Raw genomic sequence first — 13,406 nt, forward strand, 5'->3', positions numbered from 1 at the left:
ACTTAACAATACCCCCTCAAGACCATACCTCAAAATGCCCATTCCCACCTGTCGTAAATAACAATTGCTCCCTAAACCAGGTAAATCCAACACTGTACCAGAATGTAGAGTTAAAGCACAATGGCATAAATATATCACATACTGCAATTGTATCACAACATTGTACTTTTATAACTGAGTATATACATATTCTTATTTCTTTTTTTAATATGAATACATTAAAAAATAAACACATCGCAGCTTTTGAATGTCACATTTTTCACCTGAACTCCTTGAATGGTAACAAAATGTTGTGTTCTTGTATTCAGATATGCACTGAGAATTATTTCCCCGTCCTTCAGTGGAATTTGTGGATCTTGAGTAATGTTTGTCACTGCCACAGGGTGGAAAATGCTAAGATCAAAATTTCGAGTCTAAATATGTGCTTCAAGTATCTAGTCTAAAAGTCCCAGTTTTCTCACTGCTTTGTATTGATCTGGTATCTCCATGAGTGCATTTAAAGCAAAGGCAGGCTCAGGATGATTGGCAGTAGCCATGATACGATGGTACTCCACAAACTGAAAATTATCAAATCGACGTTGAGGGAGCTTGTCATCAAATTCTTTCATTGTATCCCATGGGCCATCTCCTACTCCTACCATGATGATGGATAGCGCGTAGTTAGATGCATCTATGATGGCTTGTCTGGTCCGCCTTTCACTGTTGACTTGGCCATCTGCTATGATGATGAGTATATGGTACTGCTGAAACATGAAAAAATCATAAAGATTTTGTACAGTGATAAAGCTGGTGAAATGAAATGAAAGGTAAGTATAATATATATACAGTAGAAAAAGGATATAATAATGTATGACAGTATTCTGGATGGGAATACAATAAAAAATATATATTATTTTTTACAAAATAATTAAATAGAATGGCTGGTATGCAACAAAGGTGTAGTGGGGCTGACATAATAGAAGCACGTACATGAACCATTTCTGTACATATTTAATGTACATTTGTGTTAGAAACGGGTTAAAACATTCTTCTTCAGACAATGTTTTCTTATACATTGACAATTCAGAATCAGATCAAACTCTGGGGTAAAAGGACAAGAAAATACTAGTTGAATCACATTAAAATCATCTCAACATAAAGTTGCAAAAGCTATGATATATTTGTTCTATGGTTTCTTTTATAAACCATAACATTATTTTTAATCAAAAGTGTGCTGTTTGACTTTCAATCACCTTTAAGAGCCTTGTGTACTAATTACACTATAATATACCTATTGTGGCCACCTGCACAGTTACACAATTACACCAATGCCGCTACTGCACAGGACCCATCAGCAGCAGTATGCACTGGTACTACCCTGGTACTCTCTTGGTACTGCACAGTACCAACCAAGTACCTTGGTGACGGTGTACCTATGTAGGTAGCCCAATAGAAAACTTGTAGTGTAGATCAGATAACTATAGCTAAACAAAAAGAAAGTGTTTTAACTGTACACTTACAGATCTTGTCTCTTTGACTATGTTCACAGCCTTATTTATAAGTGGTGCAAAGTCTGTTGGTCCACTCATGTTAATAGTAGGAGTGATACGTGTGTAACACTCTAAAACATCTTCAAATCCATGACAAAATGCATTTTGTCGGAATGGGAACACCCGTCTGTACTGAGTAGATATATCACCAAATCCATACGCAGGAATGAGACCATCATCATCAAATGGTGCCAGCGTACGGCCAATGATTGAGATCACCTGATTGATGCAAAGCAAAACAAACAAATGAAGAATTAAAATATCATGTACTTCATACAATAAGACTTTTTTCCTGTATACCATATCATGCACTATTGGGGAATCAGGAGGTTGCATATTCTCATTTCCAAACACAGGTTCAACATTCAAATGCAGAAAAGAGAATATCGCTAGTGGATTCCCCTTCTGGAATGGTGCATTGCGGGATATGGATAAAGTTTTGTCGCTTATTAGATTGGGCAGTGAACTGTAATAGTATAAAGTATGTTGATTTTAAAGAATTAAAGGAGGAGGGTCTGATCAACATACAACCTCATCCCCACTTCTCCATCAAAAGGGAGATTTATCATTTCTCATTGACCTGTGTTTTAAGGCTAAAAGCTGTTTTGGTCGGATTGTATTGTGTGTCAAAAGTGGATTAATTAACTCATGAATGTCTTATTTACACAGTATCCAATGGATCCTTCAAATGCACATTTTTGCCTCTCATATCAACACACATTGAATTATTGGTATACGGTAAAACTTCATAAGGTCAAGCTCAAGTACAACCATCATGAAAGCAACAAATTGCGAGATCAGACCATCCTATTTTAATTAGATTAAATGGTACATACCTCTTGATATGGATTAAGTCTTCCTGGTGTAATAGTGTGTAAACTTTGTCCTCCAAATGTGTGTCTACCTGTATGCAAATTACTCTTGGTGTAATCTATGCCTGATATTTAAAAAAATCAATTGCATGAAATGAAATTGAAATTAATAAAAGATATATATAGCCCAGTCAGTGAGGCAGCAAAATAAATGTACTAATACAATTAACATACATATGACCATAAATCATTTGAAAAACAAGTGCTATACAGATTACGACAGATAACCTATGATGGACTCGCAACTTTGACAAATAATTGTTCCAATAAAATAATATTTTTGATAAAATAGTTGTTAATAGGGGTCACTATATCAAAACCCTCTCAAAAGTTAACATATGTTCAAATTGTGAATGGATTTATGATGATTTTAACATTATTAACCACAACAAGTTTGAATAGTAAATATAAACATACAATAGTTAAAGCCATGCTGTGATTTGCTCCACAGCGATGCCCTCAATTTTTCTTGAATTTCTACTATTTGCACAATTGTCATGGTGTCCTTATAATACCATGTGAAAGAATAAGCCTGAAGTGCTTTAATTACAGTAAAATGTAAGAGAACTGATTTATAGAGCCCCACAGTTAAGGATGCACACAGGATCACTGAAGTGTTGCATGGCCAAAATTGAGTTTTCATCACTAATGTCATCTTCAAACCGTATTTTATCTTGTCATTAACCCTAATCCTACTAAGATGAACAAAACCCAACAACCAGTCAACTTGTTCTGTTTTGTTCCTTTGAGAAGGACATCAACCTTATATGAAATTGTTCTGTTTTGAACCGATCAGAAGTTCACAGTCAAATTGGGTCTGTTCCTTTTTGATAGATTTAGAAAGTTAGCTATAATTGACAATCTAGGTCACTGTTCTTTTTTATTGAGTTTAGTAACTGTCTTGGGTTGGGACCTGTCATGATTTGTTGTGTTCAGTAGATGGCTTGGCAAATTGCCCGAACTGTTCTGATCTATAGATCAAATGGGAACAAATGTCATGTTTGCTCAATCATAGACCCACTAGGGTCTGGGGAGGGTGGGGGTGGGGGGTGGGGTGTGGGGGTGGGGTGTGGGCAATACACTGTTTGAAACAATTTATTCCACTTTCTATCATTCCTTCCCTATTAAAAATAAATTCAGTGTGCAAAAAGTAATTGATCTTAGACTATGCTATGTGTCTCTGGTGTTACCCAGGGTGTGTGTTATCACAGATATGTTATTTTCCTTACCCACAAGTTTATGGTATCATTATGCTCTCCTGTGGCATTGAACTTTATGTGTATCTTTCTCAAAAGTAAGAGGGTTGAATGACAATTTAATTGATCATTGATTATTGAACACTAAAAGGTCATCCAACATGTCTAATTTTTGAGTGCTCAAAGATCACAAAATTCATTGTCATTTTGAGCATATTTCTAGGATTTTATTTTAGCTTTTATCAATACAGATTATAGATAGATATAGATATAGATTTAGATATTATTACTGGTGATCATAGCTTGACATTGAACTTCAAACCAAAGTTGTTATTGCTCGAATCAATTGGTGTGAAGAGAAGGAATTTGGAGGAGATACCTGGACTGACCCTGAGTATAACCAACCTAGTTCCACAGAGAGAGAAAGGAGGTGCTGCCAAGATTTTCTAGTGAGCAGGGACTGCTTAAAAGTAAGTTCAAAATTAAGGTCATGGTCTTTCAGTTGTAAAATTGTATCCAAAAATAGAAAGGACTGTGCAGTGCCATTTTACTTGGGATATTTAAAACAGTTGTGTACATAATTACATAACATTTAAATAAGTGCATGATGTTATCACTGAATTATTTAAAATGAAGTTTCTGGATTATTTTCATGTATTGCAAAATTGTTAGGTATAATTTTGTTGGCTCTCAACTTGTACCTCTTACACACAGCATTTGAACTTTTGTATCTTACCCCGATGTAGTAAATATGACTACCCGTGAAGTCCAGGCATTGCTAGTGGGCCTGCATCAGGATGAAAGGGCTGTGTTGACTGGAGAAGGGAGGAGAAGTACAGTGCAAGAAAGTATGGGAAAGAATAAAGGAAGTAAAAAGATGGATGGCAATAGCGAAGAGGAGAAGCCTACTCCATCGGATATCGGTGTTAGTAAGAGCAAAGAGAAGACCAAGAAAAAGACTGAAATGGAGAGTGCACCACCAGCTAAGAAAGCAAAGAGTAGCCACAAGAAGAAGCATAAGGATGAGAAGCCTACAAAATGTACTACATCAATAATCGATGAAGTCATTAGGAAGAGCAAAGAGAAGAGAAAGGAGAGTGCACCACCAGCTAAGAAAACGAAGAGTACTGAGAAGCAGCATAAAGACACAAAGAGTGGTGAGAAGCCTAGGGCCAAGAAAAAGAAGATCTTGCCTGATAGTGAAGATCATGAGAAGCCTGGCACCTCGGCTAAGAAAGAGAAAAAGATGATCTTGTCTGATAGTGAAGATCATGAGAAGCCTGGCACCTCAGCTAAGAAAGAGAAAAAGATCTTGAGTGGTAGTGAAGATGATGCTAAGAAGAGTGGCAAGAGAAAGAAAGGAAAGAGGAATTTGTCCAAGAGCGATCTGAAAAAGCAGCATTTGAGAGATGAAGAATTGCATGGGTCTCCAGGAATCGCACACGCCGGTCTAAAGCTGACATGAAGCGGCAGCAGAAGGCTCTAAACAAATTGAGTAAGGAGCGGTTTGGGGTGTCATCCAGCGAAAGCAGCGATTCTCATTATGACACTCCCGGACGCACACCTGACAGAGGATGAGCGTGATGAGGTTAGTGATGAATGTGATGATTCTGCACCACCCACACCAGTATTTGTTGGGGTAGAGATTGAAACCTTAAGTAAAAGGAAACCGTTTGTACCACCCTTGGACATATCAACTACTGACGACAAAGGGGATAATGAAGGTGATGATGCTGGAGAAGAGCTGGTGCAGAAGAAGAAAAAGAAGAGGACAAAGAAGAGGGGACCAAACCCACCTCACCCCGGATTCGGATGACGATCCTGAGCCGGGAAGGGCTTATCCACCAGACAGATTTGGCTGGACCAGGTCAGTGAGCTCCGTGAAGAAGGAGAAATTTGATGGGCCGCAGCCATCGGGTCCAATTTTTGACCCCCCGACACCAACACTGACGGTGATTCGTCCGATCATAGCCCTTTTTTATTTCCTTCAATTTTTTTCTCAGCGGTTGTTTGCTCTTATAACAACATGGACAAATGTAAATCTCAGGGGAGCAGACAAAAAAGAAACAACAGTGGAGGAAATAAAGGCATGGTTCGGCATACGAGTGCTGATGGGTTTGGTCAGGCTGCCATGTACTGAACACTACTGGTCGTCGCAGCCTGGGTTCAACAACGAACTGGTGTGCCGGACCATGACCAAGAACAGATTTGACGCAATCAGTCAACACCTTGCTTGCGCAGATCCTGCAGATGACCCAGATCATATCGAAGGAGACAAACACCGATATCTACACATGCGAGCTCATCCCCTGTACGCTCTGCAAGAGTTGTGGGATTCTGTGGTGAGGCGCTGCCAGAGAAAATACAACCTCAAGCAGCACCTCGCCATAGATGAAGCTATGATAAAGTACAAGGGGTTTAAGGCGCATGCGTCAAGAAATTCTTCCTACCAATGAAACCTATAAGATCTGGTTTTAAAATCTATGCAATGGCTGAGAGCAACTCAGGCTACATGTGCAACTTCCTGGTGCACCAGTACGCTGAACGGGGCGTAAAGATGAAAGATATCACATTGGAAGTAGCCCAGCCATTCTTAGATCGGTATCATCATATATATACCGACAAATTATACACTAGCATTCCCCTGGCTAAAGAACTCCTGGCTAAAAGGACATACTTAACTGGAGCCATCAAGACTATCAGCAAAGAATGGCCAGTTGACCTGTCAGGCACCATTGCAAAGAACCCACATGGGTATGAGAAGATAAAGAAGATGCCAAACACCCCAAGCGGTACCATGTACATAAGACAGAATGCTGATTTAACAGCTGTCCTCTGGAAGGATTCCAGGGTTGTCAGCATTCTGTCTTCTGCACATGATGGCTTCAGAGACAAGGGAACAGATAGAGTAACAAGAAAGGTCAAAGAAGAGGGGTCAAAGGTGGCGAAAGAAGAGGATATACCAGCGCCTACTCAAGTCATAGATTATATCAAGAATATGGGAGGAGTAGATAGAGCGGATCAACTGAGGGCTTACTACTCATGCTCCAGAAAGTCCCAGAAATGGTGGAGAAAGATCTTGTATTTCTTGGTGGACATTGCCAGAGTCAATGCATGGATTTGTTTTAAACATCACTACATGCAAAAGGCTAAGGAGAGTAAGACAGATGAAGAGAGTGACGATCTGCCTACCCTTGTTGACTATGAGAATTCGGATTCGGATTCCTCCAGTGAGGAAAGTGAGGAGAAGAAGACAAAAGGCCCAGAACATTCTGCCTTTACAATGGCGCTGGCAGAGGGCTTGATCGGCGGCTACACCAAAGGAAAACCAAGGAAGCACTTGTTGGCTACTTCAACACCTGTGCTGAAACAAAATGCACCAGACCATAGGTCTATCCGTATGGACGTAGTTCAGGCAAGGCAGTGCATGTGGTGCAGGAGAGAGGGGATAACAACGCCAAAGGGTTATGCTGTCCAGACAAGATTTGGATGCGAGACTTGTGATGTCTCCCTCTGCCGTGGAAGGTGCTTCATCAGGTACATGTAACTGCTGCCTTGGATCATGTGGTGAAGTGTTGCACTTTGTACAAGTGTTGCACCTCAATGCACATAACCATTAACAAAAAGTCACATTTACCACATCATAATATGTCTAATGTTTTGAATGCCATGTTTTAAAAACATTACTTCCCACTTTGTTTTCATACAGATTCCACAGCGATGCTGGCTTTGAGGTGGAGGAGAGCGCCGAAGAAGACTAATGTGCTCGCTGCGATCTGCTGAGACTAAACCTTACAGTTCGAGGATTTGCCAAGAACGGACGGGCGAATCTCCGTGTTTTGTGCTTGAGCAAAAAGAAAAATGAGAATGGAAAAAAAAGTATATACTAGTTGATGAAAGAAAGAGATGTGAAAAGAAAAATGAAAATGAAAAAAAAGTATATATACTAATTGATGAAAGAAAGAGATGTGAAAAGAAAAATGAAAAAATGTGTACCCTGGTATACAAGAAAAAACAAAACAAAAACAAACAAAAAACAAAAAAACAAAAAGAGAAAGAAAGAAGAAGAAAGAGAAGAAAAGAAAATGGCTATGATGAAAATCTTGGCAGATATTGTATACTATGAAGCCAATGAGATATTCTGAGCCATCACAAATAACACATCATATGTGTACAAACACCCCTACATGTAGGCCTACACACATACACCGACACATCCCCACTACACATAACATGTGTATAAACATATTAAAAAAAACCACATGCATGTACAAACAAACATTTTAAACATGTAGGCCTAACACCCTGGCAACACACACGCCCATAGTCATAGTTTAAAAATCTCACTAAACTATAGTTTTGTTTATAATTTGGCATAAAAAATTGAACCTTTTTGACAGGTACAGTTGTTGACAAACAAAACAAGTTTGTTGGGTTTTGTTCAGTTCAGAAGGTAACAACACATAAACCATGCCCTGTTTTGTTGGGGGTAGTAGGTTACTGGGCCAATGAACCCTGAACCATTTTGTTAGGTTCAACCGCTACCATATGTTTGTAGTGAGCAAGTCCTTTACAAGAAACCTACTGAAATGAACAAAACAGATTGTACAGTTTTGTTCATCTTGGTGACTTATTAGTTTGCACTTTGTTCAGGGTTGTTCAATGTAGTAGATGTTTACCAAAATGCAGAACCAGAGTTAGGGTTAATAGATTTTAAAGAAATGTTAAAATTTGAACCATAAGAAAAGCTATTTTAAAGACCCTTTTTCATTAAAAATTCGTCAAAATGCAAAAGCAAATAAATCATTGTTTTCCGCAATATATCGCGTTCTCAAACGCTGCATTCTGCGGCGCATACAGCTAGCAAAGACACGCACACATGGTAAACTGGATGGGCGAGGTGATTGCTGATTGAGGCGCTGAGTCGCCAATCGCGATCACTACCGTATTTTATCGTATTGATCTCTTCCAAGGTATAGGTAAAGCTTGCACCATTGCATTGCGAAACTGCGGGCCGACAGACCAACACCGTCCCCATCCTAGAATCAGTATAGGCCTACTCGATAAATTTCGCCAAAAAAAGTGCTGATATAGTGGTTTAAATTATAGGTTTTTTATATGAACATAATTTAGTGAATTTTTTGTTTGTTTTTATTTTGTTTTTCAAGTTTCATTCTGAACTTGAAAAGATGAAATTTATCTGTAAGAAGTAGTACCCGTAACCTGTAATGATGACGCAATCTGGTAGATACGATAGAAAACGTAGGCCCTAAATATTTTGCTAGTAGGCTAGACTTAGCCCAGCTTATATTTTAAGCAGTCCCAGCCTTGGTTCGGGGGCCTCTGCGGTCGTTCAGTCTCGTCTTAATTTTGAAGACCATAAAAATAGGCAAGCAGTTACTACCGGTAGGCCTATATTAGATACCTAAGGCCCTGAATAATGTTTCAAAGTGTTATTAAAACACGGATTTAAGATTCGTTTTCAAACGTTCTCTACTCCTGATTGATTATGATTGCGATAAAAGCTTTTGGTTTTACAACACTTTTTTGCGAATGTTTTGGCCGAATGCCTTTTTATTTGCAATGTTTGCCTGGTTTTCAACTTTCACGTTTATAATGTTTTCTACATACTTTAAAAGGTAAACTGCTTTAAAGCATTTTTCGTGAATGTTTTCATGCAGTGTTTTAAAACGCTCTTTATAGCATGATGCCTATACGGTAGGCCTACTGCATAAACCACAATCTAATATAAAGCCACAAGTGTTCCGCTTTTCTACTTTTGAAATTCGGTTTTGTTAGGCTATGTCAATTTCCGTGTTTTTCAGTTTTCTTGTGACCTCTCCGTGTTTTGCCCGTTTAACATGATATATAGGCCTACTTTTTGTCCGTTTTAAAAGAAGTTTATTCAAGACATATTACAACTTTTACCCCAATTTTTACACGTTTATTTGATTGAAAACAACAACAGACACACTTTTTTTTTTTTTTTTGTATTTTATTCACTTTTTATGCGGTACAAAATATTTTACAACTTTATTGTAGCTTTAGGCCTATAATAGGCTATGACCTTTATGCGTGTTTGATATTCCGTAAAAAGTTAAAAATAAAATATGATAACAACAAACAATTACAATAACAAAAACGGAATATTGAGTAATGCGACACATCAGAATCTTTTCAAATTTTACTTGGGATTCCTGTGGTGTAGGCCTAGCTATTACGGGCGTTAGAATGTCGTCGCATTGGACGGGCCGTTGTGGTGCCTCTCAAGCACTAACTAAAAAGAAAAAGCAACGAGTAGTAACAACATCATGTTTGCGGTTCAGAAAAGGACAATGAACATAAAATGCAATATTTGTCAAAAAAAAAAAAAAAGGAAAGAAAATCACCAAAAACGATAAATTAAAAACATTGCATTTTTAAAGCAAAATTAAGAAAATTAGGACAAAACAGAAATCACAATTATAATATGTCTCAATTTATTCTTCATTTCATAAAACTTCCTGATTATCTGCTAAAATAATTGCTTGTCAGTTATTCTATGCTACTTTTAATGTTCTGATGTCCGCAAATTTTAATACAGAGCATGATCTTTTTTTGTACGGAACAGGACAAAATTGTGCTTAAATAATCATGGTTTCGTTCGGCAACACTACCATGCACTGTGCAACTTATTCACAGTAACCTGTCTGTCTGTCCATGCGCCTCCTGTCGCTCCTCAACGCTGACGCTGACGCCGGTGCCGCCGCTGCCTTGCCGGAAGCTCTGCTGCACCATGGAAACAAGACTGCAGTAAATAAAATGATTACACCATGTGGATAAATATCTGCCGAATGTGCACGGATAATTTAGTAAAATTGTATATTTTACCTTCTAATTCACCAAAAAATGCCAATCTGCTGCAGTTGGACGCCCTTCTCATTTTCTAACTTGACCAAACGTCACAAGTCACCGGATTATATATTTATGGAATAATCTTCAAAATGGACCTAAAATCCGCTGTATTTTTCTAAATCGCGATTTTCGCAAGTTCACTTTTGACCACTGTGACCCATTTTTGGTCCGCCATAGCGCCTAAATGAAGCATCACTGAGGTAAGTTTTTAAGTCAAACGTTAAGATATGGCCAAAATCTAGATAGTGTTTTTTCATTTTTTAAATTAGGGCCTAGAACTTTTTTATCACCCATGATTCAAAAATTTGAACACGGGTCATACGTTTTTACTGATTTTTTGCCTGTATTTTAAAAAACTAAGCAAAATTTCAAAAAATAAAAAACACTTTCTAGATTTATTTGTCTAAATTCATGTTTTACAGTTTTGATTTTCAAAAAATTTTTTATGGCGGACCAAAATTTTTGGTCAAAAAAGCCGCTTTTTTTGGGATTTTCTCAAAATTGTACTTTTGACCCAAAACTGATATTTTAAATGGATTGATGAGCTCATTTCGTTCAAAAAATGTATACTTTTATATACTTTACATAAATAGTTTTCGAGTTAGGAGGTGAATAATAATGGATAATTAGTGATCCTGTGTGCCTCCTTAAGCCGCTTAGAAGTAGTTTATCTCATTATTTCAGCTTAAAATGATCAGAAAACCTCCCTGACAGTTGTTAGTAATATCATGTAAAATTTTTGGCAAAGAATAACAAAAGTAAAATTTGACCAAAATCACAGATGGCTTTTACTTACCAAACAACAAATTACTAGACTCTAAACCAGCATGTCTAACAGCATCAGTAACCTCATCTAATGTGTGGAACTTGTCAATTATTGTCTGGAATGAGTTTGAAGAATTTGCACTACCACCACTACCAAAAATCCATCCCCAAATGCTTGGATTTTCTTCTGCACTCTTAGCCGACTTCAACTGATTCAAATCTGGATAGATGCTTTCATATGATGGAGGCTCATGACTGGGCATTTGAGATGCTGATGATGCTCCTTCTGATGGAGGTGCTGAAGGTTTTGTCCTGCCTGATGTTGATTGGCCCTGCCGTGGTGTACGGCTTTTCTTACCACCAAAACATGCCTCATAGAGCTTGTGAGTGATGAAGATGACAAAAATGACGAATGCAATTTGGGGTATCATGATGACAACTTGTCAAGTACTTGGATGTCAAATTCTGACCTGATACCTGCAAAGAAATAAAATTGAAATCATTACAATACTTTTAAGTGACATATTAAAGGAGTATTTCATGATCCTAGCATCTTCTTTTATGTAATTTTGGTGCTGTATCCAAGATTACAGAATAGCAAAGAAATCTTCTATTGAAGGATTATACAGCTTTTCCAAAAGCTGCCTAATTCCTCAATGGAGTCTTTACACTATTGTTACCAATATTTCTTGAGAAAATGCAAAATTAGTCACAAAATTATCAGGGGGTGTATGTAGAACCACCTTTTAAAGGGGAAGAAAATGATTATTAAAAAATATCATCACATATGACACACCAAGATTTTTTTATTCCTCGCAATATTTGTCTCTAAATAAATTTGAACCCTTGATCAATAAAGTAAATACTTACCTTTAAAATAAAATTCACATATGAATATGATTATGGTTATATGCGTCTCAGATGATATACTAGAGCAATGAGATTGTAGCTATATAAAATAGTGTTAGAGAAAATCCTGTCAAAGTCAAACTGTGTGTGTCTGGCAAATCAAAATGCATTTGTGTTTCTCGGGGTGTTTCTGCTCTCTGTTCTGGTGTATTTCATCATTAAGTTTAACTAAGAGCATCCTCAAAAGAAGAGAGTATTGACGTACATGTAAATAAGGGATTTATTATGAGTAATAATTGATTCAACCTCTCATTGTGTGCCACATGAGCTGAGCGTTGCATGACTGTGTTGTTTACAAACAACTCGACGTGTCTTTTCTCTCTTCCGGGTAGTCATGGGCGATATAATAATAGTAATGGGCTATAAATAGTACGGTACAGTAGCATTTGTTTTAGGGCTACATTTGTTTGATCTCAGTAAAAATAATACCGTAAAATGGGGTAACTTCGGTAGCTTTCGGTCAGCGGGGTAACTTTGGTCGGTCAAATAAATTTTTTTTATGGTCATATTTTCGTACAGCAATATTGTTTTTAGTCATATTTGGTGTCAACTTGTTAAGAAATATATTTGGAAGAAATAATAGTCGATCATGTTTCCTCAAATTCCTCAAAATTTATGAAAAAATCAGGATTTTTGACCAAAAATGAGCTTTTATATTTTTTTCAGAAAATAAAAATTGATATTTGTGAGCAAGGATGTGTGCTTGATTAATTTTACAAGGGGTCAAATGTCACAAAAAACAACAACTTGCCCATACAGCGAAGATCAATTTTTTCATCGGGATTAGTTTTTTCCTTCATGGAATGTAATACTCTGACCAAAGTTGCCCCAAATGCGGGGTAACTTTTGCATTTTTATTTGTAAATCATGGGACCCCCTTCCAAAAAATACCAGCCCCCTAAAAGTGCTATAGGCCTATTAAGGTGAAATCATGATGATTACAAATTTTATATAGGCCTAGGCCTATTTCTCAAAGTTGGTCAATTTTTTTAAAAGCAACATGTGTTATTTTATTTTAAAAAAACAATGGATAAACCACTTTGTAGGCCTACCCTGTGCTAGTGATAGAAATGATCTGCTGCAGTACCCCAACTCAACACAAAAGTTGGCAATAGCGAGGACCGCGAAGTATTTAATTTTGACTGTCCGCAAAATTGACCGTGAAATCAGCAAAATAGGGGGTATTTAATTTGCACTGTCTGCGAAATTTGGATAAAAGGTGTTGCCTACTTGGGATGTCA

General features: G+C 37.4%; 2 protein-coding genes across 3 annotated transcripts; one reads left to right on the forward strand and one right to left on the reverse strand.

The window, feature by feature from the left end:
• Nucleotides 1–217: 217 nt before the first annotated feature.
• Nucleotides 218–12,490, reverse strand: LOC140155998 (uncharacterized). 2 transcript variants are annotated; one of them, XM_072179058.1, is made up of 5 exons: nt 12,127–12,490; nt 11,288–11,733; nt 2,366–2,466; nt 1,500–1,748; nt 218–740 (listed from the first exon to the last, which is right to left on the reverse strand). In XM_072179058.1, exons 2-5 carry the CDS (start codon nt 11,685–11,687, stop codon nt 435–437), a joined length of 1,056 nt encoding a protein of 351 aa, XP_072035159.1. In that variant the 5' UTR covers nt 11,688–11,733; nt 12,127–12,490; the 3' UTR covers nt 218–434. The 2 variants fall into 2 exon arrangements, with proteins under 2 accessions (XP_072035159.1, XP_072035158.1); XM_072179057.1 differs by having other exon boundaries at nt 218–743; nt 12,127–12,489.
• LOC140154113 (uncharacterized) lies at nt 3,479–5,062 on the forward strand. The gene is made up of 2 exons (XM_072176720.1): nt 3,479–4,067; nt 4,344–5,062. The coding sequence occupies exon 2, from the start codon at nt 4,349–4,351 to the stop codon at nt 5,060–5,062; it is 714 nt and encodes a 237-aa protein (XP_072032821.1). The 5' UTR covers nt 3,479–4,067; nt 4,344–4,348.
• Nucleotides 12,491–13,406: the final 916 nt, after the last annotated feature.

The sequence above is a fragment of the Amphiura filiformis genome, chromosome 6 (assembly GCF_039555335.1).
Source record: "Amphiura filiformis chromosome 6, Afil_fr2py, whole genome shotgun sequence".
Classification (NCBI taxonomy): domain Eukaryota; kingdom Metazoa; phylum Echinodermata; class Ophiuroidea; order Amphilepidida; family Amphiuridae; genus Amphiura; species Amphiura filiformis.